The sequence below is a fragment of the Brienomyrus brachyistius genome, chromosome 20, assembly GCF_023856365.1.
Source record: "Brienomyrus brachyistius isolate T26 chromosome 20, BBRACH_0.4, whole genome shotgun sequence".
NCBI lineage: Eukaryota > Metazoa > Chordata > Actinopteri > Osteoglossiformes > Mormyridae > Brienomyrus > Brienomyrus brachyistius.
The window spans coordinates 14,435,187-14,451,528 of record NC_064552.1 but is presented as its reverse complement, the minus strand read 5'-3'; the positions used below and the strand labels follow the sequence as shown (position 1 = coordinate 14,451,528).

The 16,342-nt window shown below is 44.9% G+C and overlaps 2 protein-coding genes across 8 annotated transcripts in view; both read right to left on the bottom strand.

Moving 5' to 3' along the window:
* Window positions 1-1,795: 1,795 nt before the first annotated feature.
* rbm34 (RNA binding motif protein 34) lies at window positions 1,796-5,779 on the bottom strand. Its single transcript, XM_048988119.1, has 11 exons — window positions 5,519-5,779; window positions 5,088-5,256; window positions 4,836-4,960; window positions 4,488-4,695; window positions 4,320-4,379; window positions 3,889-3,932; window positions 3,713-3,796; window positions 2,861-2,924; window positions 2,742-2,784; window positions 2,524-2,642; window positions 1,796-2,218 (listed from the first exon to the last, which is right to left on the bottom strand). Exons 1-11 carry the CDS (start codon window positions 5,542-5,544, stop codon window positions 1,865-1,867), a joined length of 1,296 nt encoding a protein of 431 aa, XP_048844076.1. The 5' UTR covers window positions 5,545-5,779; the 3' UTR covers window positions 1,796-1,864.
* A 3,858-nt stretch (window positions 5,780-9,637) lies between these two features.
* Window positions 9,638-16,342, bottom strand: part of LOC125715479 (AT-rich interactive domain-containing protein 4B-like) — a 57,576-nt gene continuing 50,871 nt past the window's right edge. For 6 of the 7 annotated variants that reach the window (XM_048987025.1, XM_048987023.1, XM_048987024.1 and 3 more), the window contains 5 exons: window positions 14,858-16,198; window positions 13,960-14,070; window positions 13,633-13,806; window positions 12,836-12,982; window positions 9,638-11,973 (listed from right to left, as the gene is read on the bottom strand). In XM_048987025.1, the coding sequence (XP_048842982.1) occupies window positions 11,843-11,973; window positions 12,836-12,982; window positions 13,633-13,806; window positions 13,960-14,070; window positions 14,858-16,198 (1,904 nt within the window). In that variant the 3' untranslated portion in view covers window positions 9,638-11,842. The remainder of the gene's footprint in view (window positions 11,974-12,835; window positions 12,983-13,632; window positions 13,807-13,959; window positions 14,071-14,857; window positions 16,199-16,342) is intronic. The other variant, XR_007384081.1, reaches the window with a different exon arrangement.

Sequence of the window (16,342 nt, the reverse complement as noted above, 5' to 3'; positions counted from 1 at the left end):
TTTACACTGAACTTGTAAAGTAGCAATTGTAACAACAAACACCTTAGAAAATGTCTAATTTCCCTGGACAGCAGTATCTCAATTGCTACTTCTCACTGGAGGCAAAGGTTCCCTGAGCTTTATTTGGATAAATTATGGTCTGCTCACTATAAAGTTTTGATGCCTAACAAGCTTATAGAGATTCATAACGAAATATTACAACTAACCCTGTAATTATTTTTTGGCTAAATTTACGGACGTTTCACCCTCCTGCTCTTTTTGTGTGAATCTATTTTACATCCTTTTAAATGTTCTTATTCACAGGCTTTCTCGTATTAGATTTCTATGCTTGTTTTAAGGTGTATGGTCAATTGATTGATATAAAACTCATATGATGCTATTTATGGCATCTAATTTCGAGGACTGACTTATTGACGATATAATACTTGTACGTGTTTACTGGGCACGTATCATATTCATAAAACTCGAGTCCTTTCCAGAATCCCCAACTTTATCCTATTTTACCAGGAAATAATATTATCTTTTGACACTCTGAAAATAATTTCTAACAATTCTAATGTTAACACACTACAGAGAGGCATCGCTTATAAGGCAGCATGCCACACCAGTTTGCGGAGGCATTTGGCAGTAGTTCTGTGGTTATCGCAGACCGCTTTGAAATTAACATTGAAAGCCTATGGGGGGAATGTGCTGCATTGTGTGCGATTAGACACTTTTGATAATGTGGATATTTTTAGATTCAATTAAATTAATTTCATCGATGCCAGAAGGTAATTCGTAATGCCATGTATGTGTTAAATATTTGGTTTTGTTCTTTTCGATCTATTCTGACAGCTTTATTTTTGTTTAAATTAGATAAAAGATGAAAGGCCTTGTTTGAAAATTGAAATTATTAAATATGTGACAGGAAATCTGTATTGTAATGTCACTCCAAACATTCTTATTCCCTAAGTGACGTAGAACAGGAAGCCAGGTGTAAGCAACCCGTAAGACTTTGGATATGCGAGACGATGGAAGTGACTTGGTGAGACGTACTGCTGTTCAGCTGGATGGCAATTTGCAATAGTTTTAAGAAGCATCAGCTTTGACATGACCCATCCCCTTCCCCACAGCTAGTTCAACTCCGTAACACAAGAAACAGTGAGAGATTTGAGTAGCACAAATGCCTAAGCGTAGGGCTCGTGGGAGTTGTGCTTACATAAAAACGTTCTGAGGGCAGAAGGAAAAATCTTTGGTTCAGAGAGAGAACCAATCAGATTGTAGAGGAGGTGGGTCACCCAATCACATGTTCCCTCTGAACCAATAATTTTTAGTTCTGCCCTCAGAGATGACGTTCACATGTATGGACAACCTAATGGAGGAGGAAATTCATGGAGCAGCAATTAAATACAGCAACGAAGGTCAATTAAAGGAAAGGAGAAAGAAGCAATGAAAGAGAAGATGACAGGGTGAGGCAGGCTGCCCGGGGTGAGGCTGAGAGTGAGCAGTATGTGTATATATATATTTTATATGGGGGCAATTAAATTACAAAATAGACTGGAAATGTATACTTAAAGTAGAATTTTCCTTTCTAGATTCCACGCTATAGACAACAGTAGCCTTCTGGGAACTGTAGACCAACAGGGATGGAGTATATCATTTTCTATACGTCATAAACACCTGCTCCATTTACAGTACCTGCTGAGGAAATGGGCTAAAACACATGCAAGAACAAGCCCTAATGTACCATGACATGAAAAAATCCCTCAGTATTAGACTGAGGCCAAAATTCACAGTATCGCCAGGTTACAAAACAGAAATTTCAAATATTTTATTCACTCCAACAACCATCTTCATTAGTTAAAAAAAAAAAAAAGATCATATACTATGAAACGTGCTTCGCTTTTCTTGGTTTGAACTTCTTTTTAAGTCCTTTCTTCTGCTTTTGCTGGCTGCTCACAGGCACGGCCATTTCCCCCCTGAAAGAATTCCCTCCTTTAGGTTTCCCTGGATTCTTCCGGAATGGGGTTGTCGACTTGCTTCCGGGGCCCTGGCCCGATCTCCCCCTAAAGGCCGGGTTGTGCTGGCCCCTTCCCGTCTTGCTGGCCCCTGGATTTGATCCAGCGCCCAGGGCCTGTTTCTTCACCTTCTCCTTCTTCACAGAACGCTTGACGCGGATCTTCCTGCCCTGAAGCTCAGAGCCGTCCAGCTTCAGGGCCAACTGTACCGCGTCGGCGCTCTGGAGAAGGAACACATGGCGTGTCACGTTTGGCCTCTCGCACACACACACAGCGTGTCACGTTCTGTGATTCACCTATTTTGAGTCGTGTAACAAAGAGTCAAAACTTATTATAGACTCAGACTCCTAGCTACACTATAAAATCACGTTCATTCCCCGTAATCCGTCTCTCAGACCCACATGCACAGCTCCAGTAAGCCGTCCAATGTGAATAATTATGCTAATGAGGCCCGCGTTCCCATTGGTGAAGTCTAGTTCAGAGAGAGATGTAGAGGCGCGTCCCTCAGCGTACAGCCGGCTCTCACCTCAAAGAGTACGTAGCCAAAGCCCTTTCCCACGCCGCTGTTCCTGTCCCGCACCAAGCGCACGCCCTCCACACCTCCGCACTCCTGAAAGTGCTGCCGCACCGACAACTCGGTGACATCTGCGCGAATCCAAACGCAAGCCCGTCACTTCCAATCCACAGAACAGAGGCTACGTTCAATCCCCCCGCCGTTACGAATATCTGAATTTCCATACTTACCATATGGCACGTTGCCGATAAATATGGTCCGCTTGTGATGGAACTGAAATGAAATAAAGAACGTTTATCCTCCGTACTGACCGGATTTAAGGACGGATTACGTTCCGGCGGAATCTCACAGATGTCGCTTTGGAGGCCAAGTCGACCCTGACGTGGAAGCCTTTCTCAATCTCCATGCCGTTGCTGCAGGAGATCAAGGATTTTTATTGGTCACTGGGAGAGAGGATTGCACACAACAAAACTTTAAGAAGCTTTAAGGTGCCATAATAGTGCAAAAGGGATTGTGTTAGAGAGCATGAAAGCATGTCTGACACATTCAAACGAGATGTTAGACTGTCAGCTGGCAGAGTCATTCATAACGGGGCATCAGACTCACACATCACATTCAAAACCACAACAGTCACAAAGCTCACATTCTTAGGTCTTCTTAGAGACTTCAGATACCATTTAAGATGTTCAGAATAGGTGCCCATTTTAAGTCAAAAATAAAAGCGCTAGCTCTTTTACAACGGAGAAATCACAGTTTTATTTATTTTATTTTTTTTACTATTGCTACCATTTTAAGTACTTAGTTATTTTCTTAAAATGCATCTCTGTCCCAAACCTTGCAAACACACACAATATAAAATCCCAGCTCCTCTGTTGCAAAAGATGGCATCGTCGAGATTGATTAGTGTGCATGACCTCAAAATACACCAATTTCTCTGGATGGTGACAGCTTCCAGTGAGTTCCAGCCCCATCAGTAAATATCAGTCACTAAAAGCAATCACATCTTCAGGTTTGTAACGATTCTACAGCACAGACTCAGCCTCTGATTGAGATCTATTGCTGAATTAGTGTGTAACCAGTGATTCGTCAACTATTATATTGCTCTTCATGGTCAAAATCGCAGGTGTTGCTAATCATCCAAATGACACTATCACATTCACTGGCTCTTGTGAGTTAACGCTGTTAAACACCCGCAGCATACCGCTTTAAGGCTTTTGCTGCCATATCCTCAGCCTTGAACACCACATAGGCGTTGATACTTTTCTGGTTGGGAGTCACCTTGCGCCTGAAGAGAAGGGAAAGGAGATCAACACCATTATAACAAATGCTCCAGCGGTCCCAGTTCTCCAGGCTGGATTCCTGACTCAGGGGACTTACTGTATGGCCGCCAGCTTGCGGGTCATCTTCAGGTCCTCCCGTGTCTGCAGGAAAGATGCAGAATCAGCACATGCAGACTGGACCTCAGCGCTCACATTACGCTCATGCTGAGAACGCATAAATGCTGCATCACCCATACATTCCCAATAACCTTCTATGTCAAAACTTCACCATAGCAATCTATATTTTTAACAGCCTACAGTTTAAAGAATCGTATGCTTGTTTTGTTATTTTACGGCAAAGGTTCATTTTCACCTAGGAATTATCTGGAAGTGTTGATGACACTTGCATTGCATACACATTAAGCACTGGCCATCAAGCTAGGAAACTTCTTTGTAATATAGGTTAAATGTTGCAAGGACTGTATAGTTAAGCCATGATGATTCTTCATTTTTTGGAGCTGAGGAGGACAGATTCCACGGTTCCATTACCACTGAGCGAAATCTGATGGATTCAATGGCCCCAAACTCCTTGAAGAGGTCGCTCAGCATCTGTAACCCACACAGGAGAGGTAATCACACCGCAACATCTTGGCAGGGCAGAGCAGACCCCTTCCCCAGCATTTATGCTCATTCTCCCATATCAGAGACACACCATACCTTCTTGGTGTAGTTAATGGGCAGGTTCCCCACAAACACAGTCCTCTTGTTCTTTATACGCTCTTCAGCCCTGCTGACAACCTTCTTCTCGGCCGGTTCGTCATCCTCATAAGATCCCATCTTTGCAACAGCTGCAGCCTTTCGTTTGGTCTTCCTGGGCATGCTTTTTGATGCATCGTCCTCGTCTGCATTTTGCAAAGCACTTTCCCTGAAAGGGAAGAAGACTGTGTGTGTCTTGGGGTCCCATGTAAAGTGTCCCCTGTCTCATGGCCAGTGCTGGGCCCCAGCTCCACCATGACGATAATGTACTGCGTAAGTGTTACGCACGGAAGGGATGATGCCACTGACCTGCTTTCTAATCTCTTATCTGCAATTGACTTATTCTTTCCTTCTTTTTTCTTTTTCTTACTCTCAAATGTTTGGCTTGGAGAGGTGCTATCCAGGGAGGTCACCTCTGCAGCTTTGGACACCAACTACAAAACCGTGACAAAGATCTTCAGTAAATATAATAACCTATAATGAAAATACAATGAATGTATCAAATGTACCACTTACTAGCTCACACTTGCAATTCTGTCAGCACTTATTTGAGGTATTTACCTTTGGTGCAGGAATAAAGACGAGACTGGATGCCGATGGTTCGGTTTTGAATAAAGCTGACAGGGAACTGGAGTCAGACGTGGATTTACTGGGGAACAAGCTACCGGACACTTGGCCCACCACATATCCGCCTGGCGAGTGCTCGATAGCCGAGGTCTCAGTTTCTTCCCTGTGGAGGAACAACCGTAAAAAGAACAAATAGATCGGAAATATACATACATGTCCCGCGACCCCATTTGGGATTAGGCGGTTTCAGAAAATGGACGGATGCCTGGATTTACATATATGTAATTAAATGACTACACACATAACAAACATCGTATTATAAACATAAAAAGACGTGCATAGTAATTAATTTAGAAATGTATACTTGCAGTTCCTTCAGGTATATGGACAGCATATATAGTGACAAAAAATAGGAGAATTCGTACCTGTTTGCAGCACGCTTCTTTTTCATGATGTGATGTTGTTAGATCTGCCCTAAATAGAGAAATTTTACTGGCAGGACAACGAAGAGCAATTTAACGCTGCATCTAGTCACACGATAAAATCGATATGAAAACGGTCTCTGTGTATAATACCCGTTTGCGTGATGAGACAAACACGTAAAGTATAATAGTTCGATATTAGGGCTCAGAACACGTTTCCCCTGCAAGTGTCTGCGCTAAATAATTCCGGCTTCTAAAGAATCCGAAAAACTTTGGTTCCTGTTAGGGGAAAATGGTTTAATGTACTGACATTTGTTTTCCATCATCTACAGGGTTTTCAGCTTCGGTCAGCTGGTTGGCGTGAGATTCTCAATTCGAGACAAGTCTGCACACACATTTGCATGTATGTAACAGTTTTATTACCTTGAAAATAGACTGTAGCTTTTGCAAACTACCCCAACACCTTTGATTGACTTAATTTTAGGATATAATGGAAGAATATCGATTTGCCATAAGATTTCATGCCTGGGTCACACCGGATGTGTGAGAGCTGGCAATGCTGCATTTATAATAATGAGTTTATGCAGAAAAATTACAAAGAGATTCCAGAGGCGATGTCCACGACACTTGCTAAATTGCCCGTAGGTGTGCATGTCAGAATGACTGGTGTGTGAGTGTGCCCTGCGATGGGCTGGCCCCCCGTCCTGGGTTGTTCCCTGCCTCGTGCCCATTGCTTCCGGGATAGGCTCCGGACCCCCCGCGACCCAGTAGGTTAAGCAGTTTGGAAAATGGATGGATGGATGTCCACGACAAATGTTTAGTTTACTAAATATATATTTTTCAGTGTTGCCAAATCATTCATCTGGCGTGACACTCACCTAAGCCTTACCTGTCACTGGAGCAGCCATCCATCCTGCAAAGCACTGATCTTGCTCCATTACTGCAGAGGGCACTGGCAGCCACGCTATCACTGGCGAGGCTTTTACAGTTGCCTTTGGCACCTGAAGACCAACTCCGTGTTGCCGACAGCAAGAAAACCATCAGCAACACCTGACTCTGGACACGCTTGCCTGCATCCTTTCGGAGGGATATTGACTTCAGGGAGACAGATGAGGGGCATCCCGGAGGTCACTGAATAGTGGAACAACAGATTTCCGGAACACTGCGCATCATTTGTGCCCTTGAGAGGTATAGTGGGCTATCCCACATTGTTGACCCCTACCCCCTTTTTATTGAATATTTTCAATTGGATAAGTTGTTATTATCTAAGTCATACCTCTGTGCTACCTATGATATATATCAATTGTAGGGTATAGGCACACTGATTTTTTGAAAAAATGTCAACTTTGGAGCTCATTTTCTCAAAACTTTGTTTTTGTGGGATAGCCCACTTTACCTCTCAAGGACACATTTGTGGGTGTTGAGGAGCTACTGCTTGCATGAGACTCCCTGCACCTTCAGGACAGGAGGGATTTCTGATCTTATTCTATACCACGCTGGATGCTAGGAAACAAAACCTTGATCTAGTTTTTTACTTTCTGGACCTGAGCCTCTGTTACGCACCATTGCTGACTGCCACACCATCCATCTCAATCAATGAGGCATTCGCCAAAGAACCTGGACATGATACTGATGCTGCTTCAGGAATCGATGACACCATTCTGAGTGACATGCCAGCTGTCATGGGTGATACTGCAGGAGACACTGAACATCCAGAACCGCTCAAAGTGCCGGAGTCAGGAGACAGCACAGAGGATCCCACCTCATCCTGAACCAGCCAGGTATAGTACCACTGAAGGTGACGGTGATGATGAAGATGATGAGACCTTTGGACATAGTGCTGAGCAGCAGTGGAAAGTTCATGTGCAGAAAGTATAAATCCAGACCACGTTTTGTTTTTTCAACCAAGCAGTTGAGTACTCTGTGACCCTTTATATTTAACTGGTTGGTTGAAACTAAATCTTGGTCTGGATTTGTACTTTCTGGGCCGGAACTTCCCAGCTCTTATGCAGAAACCCTGATTAACTGTTTTTCGTATGGCGCTTTGAGGGACACTATTGTAGAAGCCTGATATGAGTTAAAGTTTGTGTAAATAGCAGTTTGGAGGGTCAACAACCTATCAGACTCTCCAAATAATATTTAAATTGTTTTCAAAAAAGGAAAAAATAGAAGATAAAACTAGTGATGATGATGATAATGATAAAGCAGCTTACAAACTGTTAAGGTTATAACGACTGTGTTTGTTTGTATTGTTTTAATCTCACAAGCATCTATATCTTATAATAAAAATACTAACAAACACATCAGGATATCCAAAGTTAAAAGATAAGTTATAGGTAAGGTATTATGCTGAAGGATTTATCTGAACTCAGGACTCAAGCTTAATATCTTAGGATCTTATCAAAATGTAGTCAAAGGATCGAATCAATCAAAATTTCTACGGTTATTCATCATCGTCTCTCTCGAGTGAGCTGTCAGATACAATATAAAAAAAAAAGTCAACACCGCCTTACAGGGACAGGACACCAATTTCCTCTTCTTGAGCACCAATATGGGCCACCAATGTCTCCCCCTTGCGACCAACTATATCAGGGGGAGGGAACCTGATCCATGGAGAGCCGGTGTGGGTTTTTGGGATGGCCTCTCAATCAGCCAATAACAGTGGATTCCAAAGACTGGAGTTGAGAATCGCTGCTTTATTATTGGATGACTGAGAGCATCATCCCAAAAACCCGCACCGGATCAGGTTCCCTGGATCAGGTTCCCTACCCCTGAACTACATGAAAACCCTGCTTCCACTGAAGCCTGGCTGAATCGTGTTCTATCTAAAACTATTTCATGCACTACAAGATTAGCATTTATATTTAAAATAATATAGATGTGCCCTTAACTCGCCTATTATATATAATTAATTTCCTTTTGTTTTATTTTCCAAATCATTGTATACGGAATAGTCAGTAATAGGTATAGTACAGCTGAGAAACTCAATAATAGAATATGTACAAAATTACTTAGTTTACCACCGTGACAAAAGGGGGCGCTACAGGGTAATTAATGAGGGGTCTTCTTACTTCTTACTACAGGGATCGTTCCCTGATGGTAAAGTTTGATCATCTGAAGTGTAGCACCACAGCAGTGACATTTAGAGAGCACCAACACCATTCGAACGTGCGACGCGGATTTCTGAATCCCAAAAGCTGCGTGGCAACCCGACAACGAAGTTCAAAGGAGCAAGACGTCCGCCTGTGAGATCAGAAACCGGAATAAAGGTCAGCAAAGCAAGAGCGCAGCTGAGAATATCACGACCGCTTCAGGCAGGATATGATGGGGCTGCTTCTGGCGGGTCAAAACACTCCACATGTCGGTGAAGACAGGTTCACATAAAACCACAATTCGTGGAGTAGAAATGTTCGATTAAAATTCTACGTGAGAGCTGTTCGGAAATGAAGCATCATGGGCGCATTATTCTCCAGATGTAATTTGTTTAAAATGTATCCATTCTCACGGCAGGTTTTTCTAATGGTGTTTTCAGAGGCTGTGTGTACTCCAGTAACAGAGACCTCCTGCATAATGGAGTTTGATGCAGTATGTAATGAGTCCACCAGAGGTACAGCCTGTTCTGTCCTTGAAACACGCTTATGGGTTTTCGGCAAATTACAATTTTAAAGTGGGACTAAGAGGAGGCCTTGGTCTTAGCGGTCGCAGTGCCACCCCTTCCACGTCTTCATTCATTGAGTAAGTGGATACGGGTGCCAGTCAGCCGATACCAGCTTCTCTAGAGGCGAAGCGCGCAGTTTATTAGCATAATGCTATTCATGCTGCTCAGCCTGTCGTGTTTTAATGTGGTATAAATTACTGGCAAAGTTTCTCACCATTATGGCATGTAAATTATTCCTGACTCAGTCTATCCATGGATATTTTGACAAGAGTTTTTTTTTCCAAATAAGTTGAAATATTAAAATCAGACACCCCCCCCCATCTTGGTGAATGAATTACCCTCATCTGCTCAGCCTTAATTCTCTATCTGCTCACCCATCCTGTCCTGGCCAAACGTCTCCCCGTACCAGGCAGCCAATAAACAAAGAGTTTTACACCGAGGAGTAAAGAAGGCAGCCAGGCACATCACAAACTATGGCATTTATTTCCAACAGAGGCATATTTTGCTTACATCTGTACAATAAATTACACAAGATCCCTCTGAAGAATCTAATAAATACTTTACAGTTTCCTTATAAGCTTCATGCCCCCTTTGTCTCTCTCCAAGAGCATTTGATTTTTTGCAAAGATCCATAAAACTTTACAACCCATGTACAAGTTGGAAAATACTTATTGAAACCATCTTAAAAATGTTTCGAATGTGAGCACAAGCTATTTGATACAAAGCCGACATTCCAAAAAAAAAGTATTTTAAAACGGAACAAGGGTTAAAAAAAGAGAAAAAACACACCCACACACTTAATGAAACTTTCACACAATGACAACAAATAAAACATGCATTTACACTGGGGGATGTACACAAAACTACAGTAAAACGGTAAAAGTCCAGACAGAAAAGTTCAACATATTAACAGTGTGCAAGATATTAAATAGTTTGACTTGAAACACACTTCTCAATATACAAACGTAATACAAAGGCATACGATTACAGACGAGTGCCAAAGAGAGCAGGTCATCAGGTTCTCTCCCAAGAAGTCCATGAGAAGGATACATTAATACGTACACATATCATAAGTGCGTGTTTACCGTAATGTAAGTCTTTCGTTGCCTGGATAATATACAGTATATATAAACCTTAAAGCAAGGCGGATCACTTTATAAAGAGTGGGGCTGACTTCATCAGACCGTACGAGCGTCTGCTTAAAAATAACACTGCCGGCTACGTTAAATTCCAATCGCAAACCCTGGTGAAAGACGGTGAGTGAAAGACGGTGCAAATCGAAGAATGTGTGCATGAAAGTATGGAGACATTACTGAGAGTTGGTTTTCTGTAGTAGCAGTCCAGAGCCAGTAGATGGCAGCACTCTTCAAGTGTTTGGGATGCACAGTACTCCGAATGGAAAAAAACGGACAGCTTACAGACGTTCCCCCAAAATGCCTCCGGCGTCACAGTCAAGTATACGCACATTCTCCCACCTTCACAGAACCATCGGCTGCCTTACCCAGGCTCGGGCTTTTTAAGCATTGCACTTAAATTACTGCCATATTAACTATTTGGTATCAATCAGTAGTTGAACACATTTCAATCACAAATAAAATAGCTTTCGAACATTCTTAACACTGCAATCTTTATAAATGTAAACTTCAGAGTATTTCTTCTGGTTTTGATTAGAGAAATAAAAAATGAAATATTTTATATTGGTGCTTTATGATTCCCTTTATGAGTCCAGGTATTTCAGTGATGAGGTCGATATGTAGTCAATGTTAAGTACTCACAGAACACTCATGGTACATTCCCACAATGCCTTTCTGCCAGCTTTCAGCCACAATCGAAGGTCACATAGCACATGGCACCGAAAGCAGGAGAGGATGCTGTTTTTGGAACCTCCCTCACTTCGGCCCCCGCTGCCGAATAATCTCCTAAATAAGGAACACATTTATTTAATATTTTGTGTAGTAACAATTTGTGGTCAACAGGGGCCCCCAGGAGCTTGCGTGGTGGTAAATACCACTACTGACTAAATGTGAACCTACTCTAATCCCCCCACTGTGCTCAATAACAAGGGAGTTATTCAGGATGTACGGCCGCATTTCCTTATTGTCATTACGGAAATGTTAATAAATGACCACGTTGGTCACGTGATCATCTCATTATCATCACAAGGTCCTCCTTGTGTGTACATTCTGTCAACGCTCTGTGCTCTGTCTCTCTCTCTCTCTCTCTCTCTCTCTCTCTCTCTCTCTCTCTCTCTCTCTCTCTCTCTCTCTCTCTCTCTCACACACACACACACACACACACACACACACACACACACACACACACATTCTGACATATATGCGTAAAAATGCACACAAAACAATTATTGCTTGAAAAAAATACATTTTAAGAACCGTAACGTTAACAGAAATGTCAAGTGGACTGTATTTTTTGTTGGTTAACCCCCCTCCCACCCCCCCGGCTGATAAAAGTGCACTTCAGTGCAGTGTTTGCTTCCCAAGAAAACAGCTGTCAATAGAGAAACAGACCTCCTCGCCTAGCGGAGACAGCGTTATCCCCCCGTAGTCTTGTGCCTCACTCATTCATCAGACTCGTCCTGGTCATGGAGCTTGGGGGTGGGGCGAATCTGTCTGTAAGTGCAGAGTGCAAAGCGGGTTCCCCCTAGCATCCTGTCACCTGCACTCCACCGACACCCCTGGGCCCTGTGGGGAGCCTGACATGGGCTCCGGCAGAGTTAGCAGGACCGCTGCCGTCAGCGAGCTGGACGAGGGGGACGAGGACGAGGATGATGTGGCCACTGCACCTGGGCGGCACAGAGCGAGTTCAGCCTCACCTCTATACCAGCGGACTGGGAGAACGTGCAGCAGAAGAACTGCTAAATCATTATAGATTACGATACACTATTGTATGGTACATAACGATGATTAATACCTGTACAGTCGGACATAATTCAAAGTTATGCTGACTTTCAACTGCAGCCTTTTCTGTTTAAATCCTGCTCTTACTCCTCATACTCAGTCGCTCCTTTTTCACTCCAGTTACTTTGTCATTCTTCCTCTTACTTTTTCTTTCATCTCATACTTTTAACCACCTCCTTGCTTTCTCTTTCATTCCTTTCTTTCTCTTGCCTCACTCACTTTCTCTTTCTTTCTGTGTATTTTATTTCTCTTTCTAACATTTTCTCTCCTCCTTTCTTTCCTTCTTTGCTTTCTCTTTCCTTCTTCTCATTCATTCTATACTCCTTTCACCCTCACTTTCTCTTTCTACTTTCTTTTTCTATCCTCCTGTATTTTCTTTCCTCCCTACTTGTCATTTCACCCTTCCTTCCTCTCCACTCCCTTGCTCTCATTCCTCCCTTCCTTCCTCTCTTACATTCTTCCTTACACTCACATTACTCCCTTCCTTCCTCACCTTACTATCATTCTTCCCTTCCTCCTCCCTCCCTTACATTCCTCCTTGCTCTCTCATTCCTTCCTCACCCCTACTTTCTAGCCTCTCTCTCATTCCTCCCTTCCCCTCTTTTCTAGCCTCCCTCACCCATTCCTCCCTTCCTTCCACATTCTTCTATGACTTTCTTGCCTTTCTCTCTCATTCCTCCCTTCCTTCCTCACTCCTCCTTTACTGTCTTCCTTACTCTCTCATTGCTCCCTTCCATGCTCCCTTACTTTCTCGTTCCTTCTTCTTTAGCCGCTTCCTCCTCCGGTCTATGGAGGCCACCTCGGACTTCAGGGCCAGGTAGTGGTTCCGGATGTCCTGCAGCTTCTCCTGCAGGAAGGTGATCCTCTCCAGGCTACTCATCTTCTCCAGCTCGGCTGCGGGGGCACAGGACAGCAGAGGGCAGTGACCCTACATGGCCAAGGGCACCACCCTGGGGGAGCTTAGTCCCTCCAGGCCCCAAACATGACAATTGCTTAGACTATTCATTATTAAGAGATGGGAAGACAAATGATTCATTTAGAACTGTAGTTACCACACATATGAATGTTTTGCATGGCTAAATAAAACTGACGGCGGCAGGAGGTCTGTCCGACACGCAGTACACCTAAAGCCTTCTAAAATTAGTGCATGAACTATTCTATAATATGAAATATGAAAGGTATCTATAGTGCATTATAGATGAGTGCTTCATAAAGCATTCATAATGCATAATAAACATGGCTATAATGTGTTATGGCTTTTGGTGAATATTTATAGCCATGTTTATAATTCTTTATGAATGCATTATTATTTATTATGATGCGTTTATAAATTACTATAAACATGGCCTTAAGTAAAGTGTTATCCAAAGAGTTATATGACAGACAAGTTACAGGAATATTTACAGCCCATCGAGCATCAGTTTGGATCATGCTGAATAGGCCAGTATCGTGCAAGAAGGGAGCGAGGTCGGATGTGGGCGGAACACCAGGGGGCGCCAAGCCCACAGTGAGAGGCACGGAGCAGCACAGTGCACAGCACTCACACATCTGAAAGCTCCACTTGTACACGCGGGTGGAACGGCCGTGCTGCTGCTGGTCCGAGTCCGCAGGCCTGTGGCATCTGTGGCCAGTAGGGGGGGCTCTGCCAGCCGGCTTGGAGGCTGGGGATTTGGAAGCGCTGTCGCCGGGGGCCTGGTCTTCACTGTCACTGCTGTGTGCTGGGGGGCGGGGGGTAGACAGCTATTCATCTTTTTAAGACACATTGAGATGTAAAGATTGATTTAATAATTACGAGACAGAGCGGATAAAGTGTTGATCAATCTGTTTGAAAACACTCCACTCCTCCTTTCATCTGTAAAGCGGGGGGGTACCTGCTTTCCGGCTCTTTTTGGGTTGCACACCCGAGCTCCTATGACTCCGCTTGGGTTTCTTGGGAGCAGTGCCTGCTGGCGCCTCCCGCAGGCGCTTGTGGGTCACTGCAGCTATGACGGGGGAGGGAGGTAGTGAGAAAGAGAGACACATAAAATAGCTTTTTTGACTGTAGATTTATGCCATTGCAAATACACACAAGTCATTACATTACACTGTATACACAGTGCTCACAGAAAGTCCCAGAATGCTAGTTTAATTCAGTAGAAATAATGCATATTTATTGGTTTTATAACAAAATTATTGCTATATTGTTTACAAAAATATGCCACATTAGAAGCAATCAGTATTTCTAAGGAAAACATCGATTTCAGGTAGTAATAAACTGAAACCTCAATTATAGTTTTAAAAGAGTAATACCTTTGCAATAACATAATATGCCAAACATTATCTCTTTGGGAGCTAATGACCACAACTGCAATTAATAGCAAAATGAGTCAGTCAAAAACTTATGGCATTTAATAAAAAGAAAACATCAACACAGACATGTTAAACACTGCTTCTCAATGGACTTTTGTTATTAAACCAATAAATCCGCAAGACTGTTACAGGAGGTGTTTCACGATTTTCTGAGCGCTGTACGAAGCTAACAACTAAAACAATGATCACTAGCACTTTTAAAAATCATCCCACAGGCCTCCTAACTATCTGCCCACCAGATCACCTGACCCACCAGATCACCTAACTCACCTACCTACCGATCACCTGACCCCACGATTCCCTACACATGACCTACATGACTATCTAATCATCAGACCCACCAAACTACCTAATCATCTGACAACCTGTCCCACCTGAGCTACCTAAACCACCTGACCGCTCTGCCTCTAGCTCACCCACCTCTGACCATCTGCTCGCTCTCCAGCTGCCCACTGCTGCTCAGGGCCAGACTGCAGTTACTGCTGCTCGAGGAGGAAGAGGAGGAGGAAGAGGAGGAGGAGGAGGTGGAGGAGAGGCCCACGTCGAAGGCCCCTGGTGGGGAGCTGGCCCTCTCCTCCTGGGCCAGCTCTTGCACCTCCACCCCAAGGCTCTCCACCTCCACCGCGCTGCTGTCTGTCTCACTGCGGCCGCCGCTACTCTCCTCAGGGGTGGGGCCAGAGGGGGAGGGTGGGGCAGGGGGAGGGGCCAAGGGTGGGGGAGGGGCCAAGTGTGGGGGAGGGGCTACAGCTTGGGGAGGGGAGGGGCATGGCGGGGAGGCAGGGTTCTCTGGCTCCGTGGGGGGGTCCACATCGGCAATGCCCGAGACCTCATGGGGAGACTCAGGTGTGGTGGGTGGTGTGTTCAGCACAGAGTTGCTGCCACTGCCAGAGAACTCGCAGGTCTTCTCCGGCTCCGGCTCGTCCTGGGCCACACCGGCATCCCCCTCCATGTCCTCCAGCCCCGGGTCGGCTCCGGGCTCCTCGCTGCCCAGCATGGCTGGCGCCGGCGAGCCTGCAGCCTCAGTGTCCGAGTCTGAGAACAGCTCCTTCAGGGTCTTCTTGGGCCACTGTTCCTGGATGCTGGACCAGACGTCCTTGTGACCTTTGGGCCGTGTGCCGCCAGTCAGCCTCTCCTCTGCAGTCACGCTCAGTTTGGGCCTCTTCTCCGACACCTCCCAGAAGCCCACGGGTCGCGCTGCCTTTGATTTCTCCTTTAGTCCATTTTTCCGCTTGTTGGGGGTCTGTTTGCTTCTGGTCTGTTGCTGCTCCCCAGTCTCTCGTGACTCCCTGGGGCCGTCCTCGTCATCCTCATCCTCTGAACTGCTGCTGGACGTGAGGCTCCCCTCTTTGCGAGGGACTGCGCTTCTGTCCTCCGGTCTCTTGGGGGAGCCGCTGAGTGGCCAGTCTGCGTTCCTGCAGGTGCCACCAACCCTGGGCTTGTTTTTACATGCCCCTTTGAGTTTGCGCTCCCCTTGGCCCTCTGCCCTCCTCTTTCGGGCACCCGACTCCCCCTCAGTTTCCAGCTCAGTCTTGTGCCTGCCGCTCTCTGCACAGTCCTGGCAGCCTAAAGTCTGTTCTCTCTCCACCAATACGTTCTGGGCGCCCTCTAGTGGGGGGCCTCCCTCCCAGAGCTCTTCCACACACAGCCCCTCGTCAGGGGCAATCCTCCCGGGGCCACCATGGGCCCCCAGACACTCATCTTCGTCATTCTCACAGTCGTCGTACTCATGTTCACTCTCCTCCTCAGTTGAACTTTCGGATGCTGAAGCCAAAAGAATAAGCAACTATGAGGAGGGTGCCCTCTATGGGCCAGCACTGATCATTACAGCACTCTAGAATATAGCAGCATGCAATGAACTTAAATAACCCTCGCCATTAACAGTTCAGCTTTCACACATTTATCTGA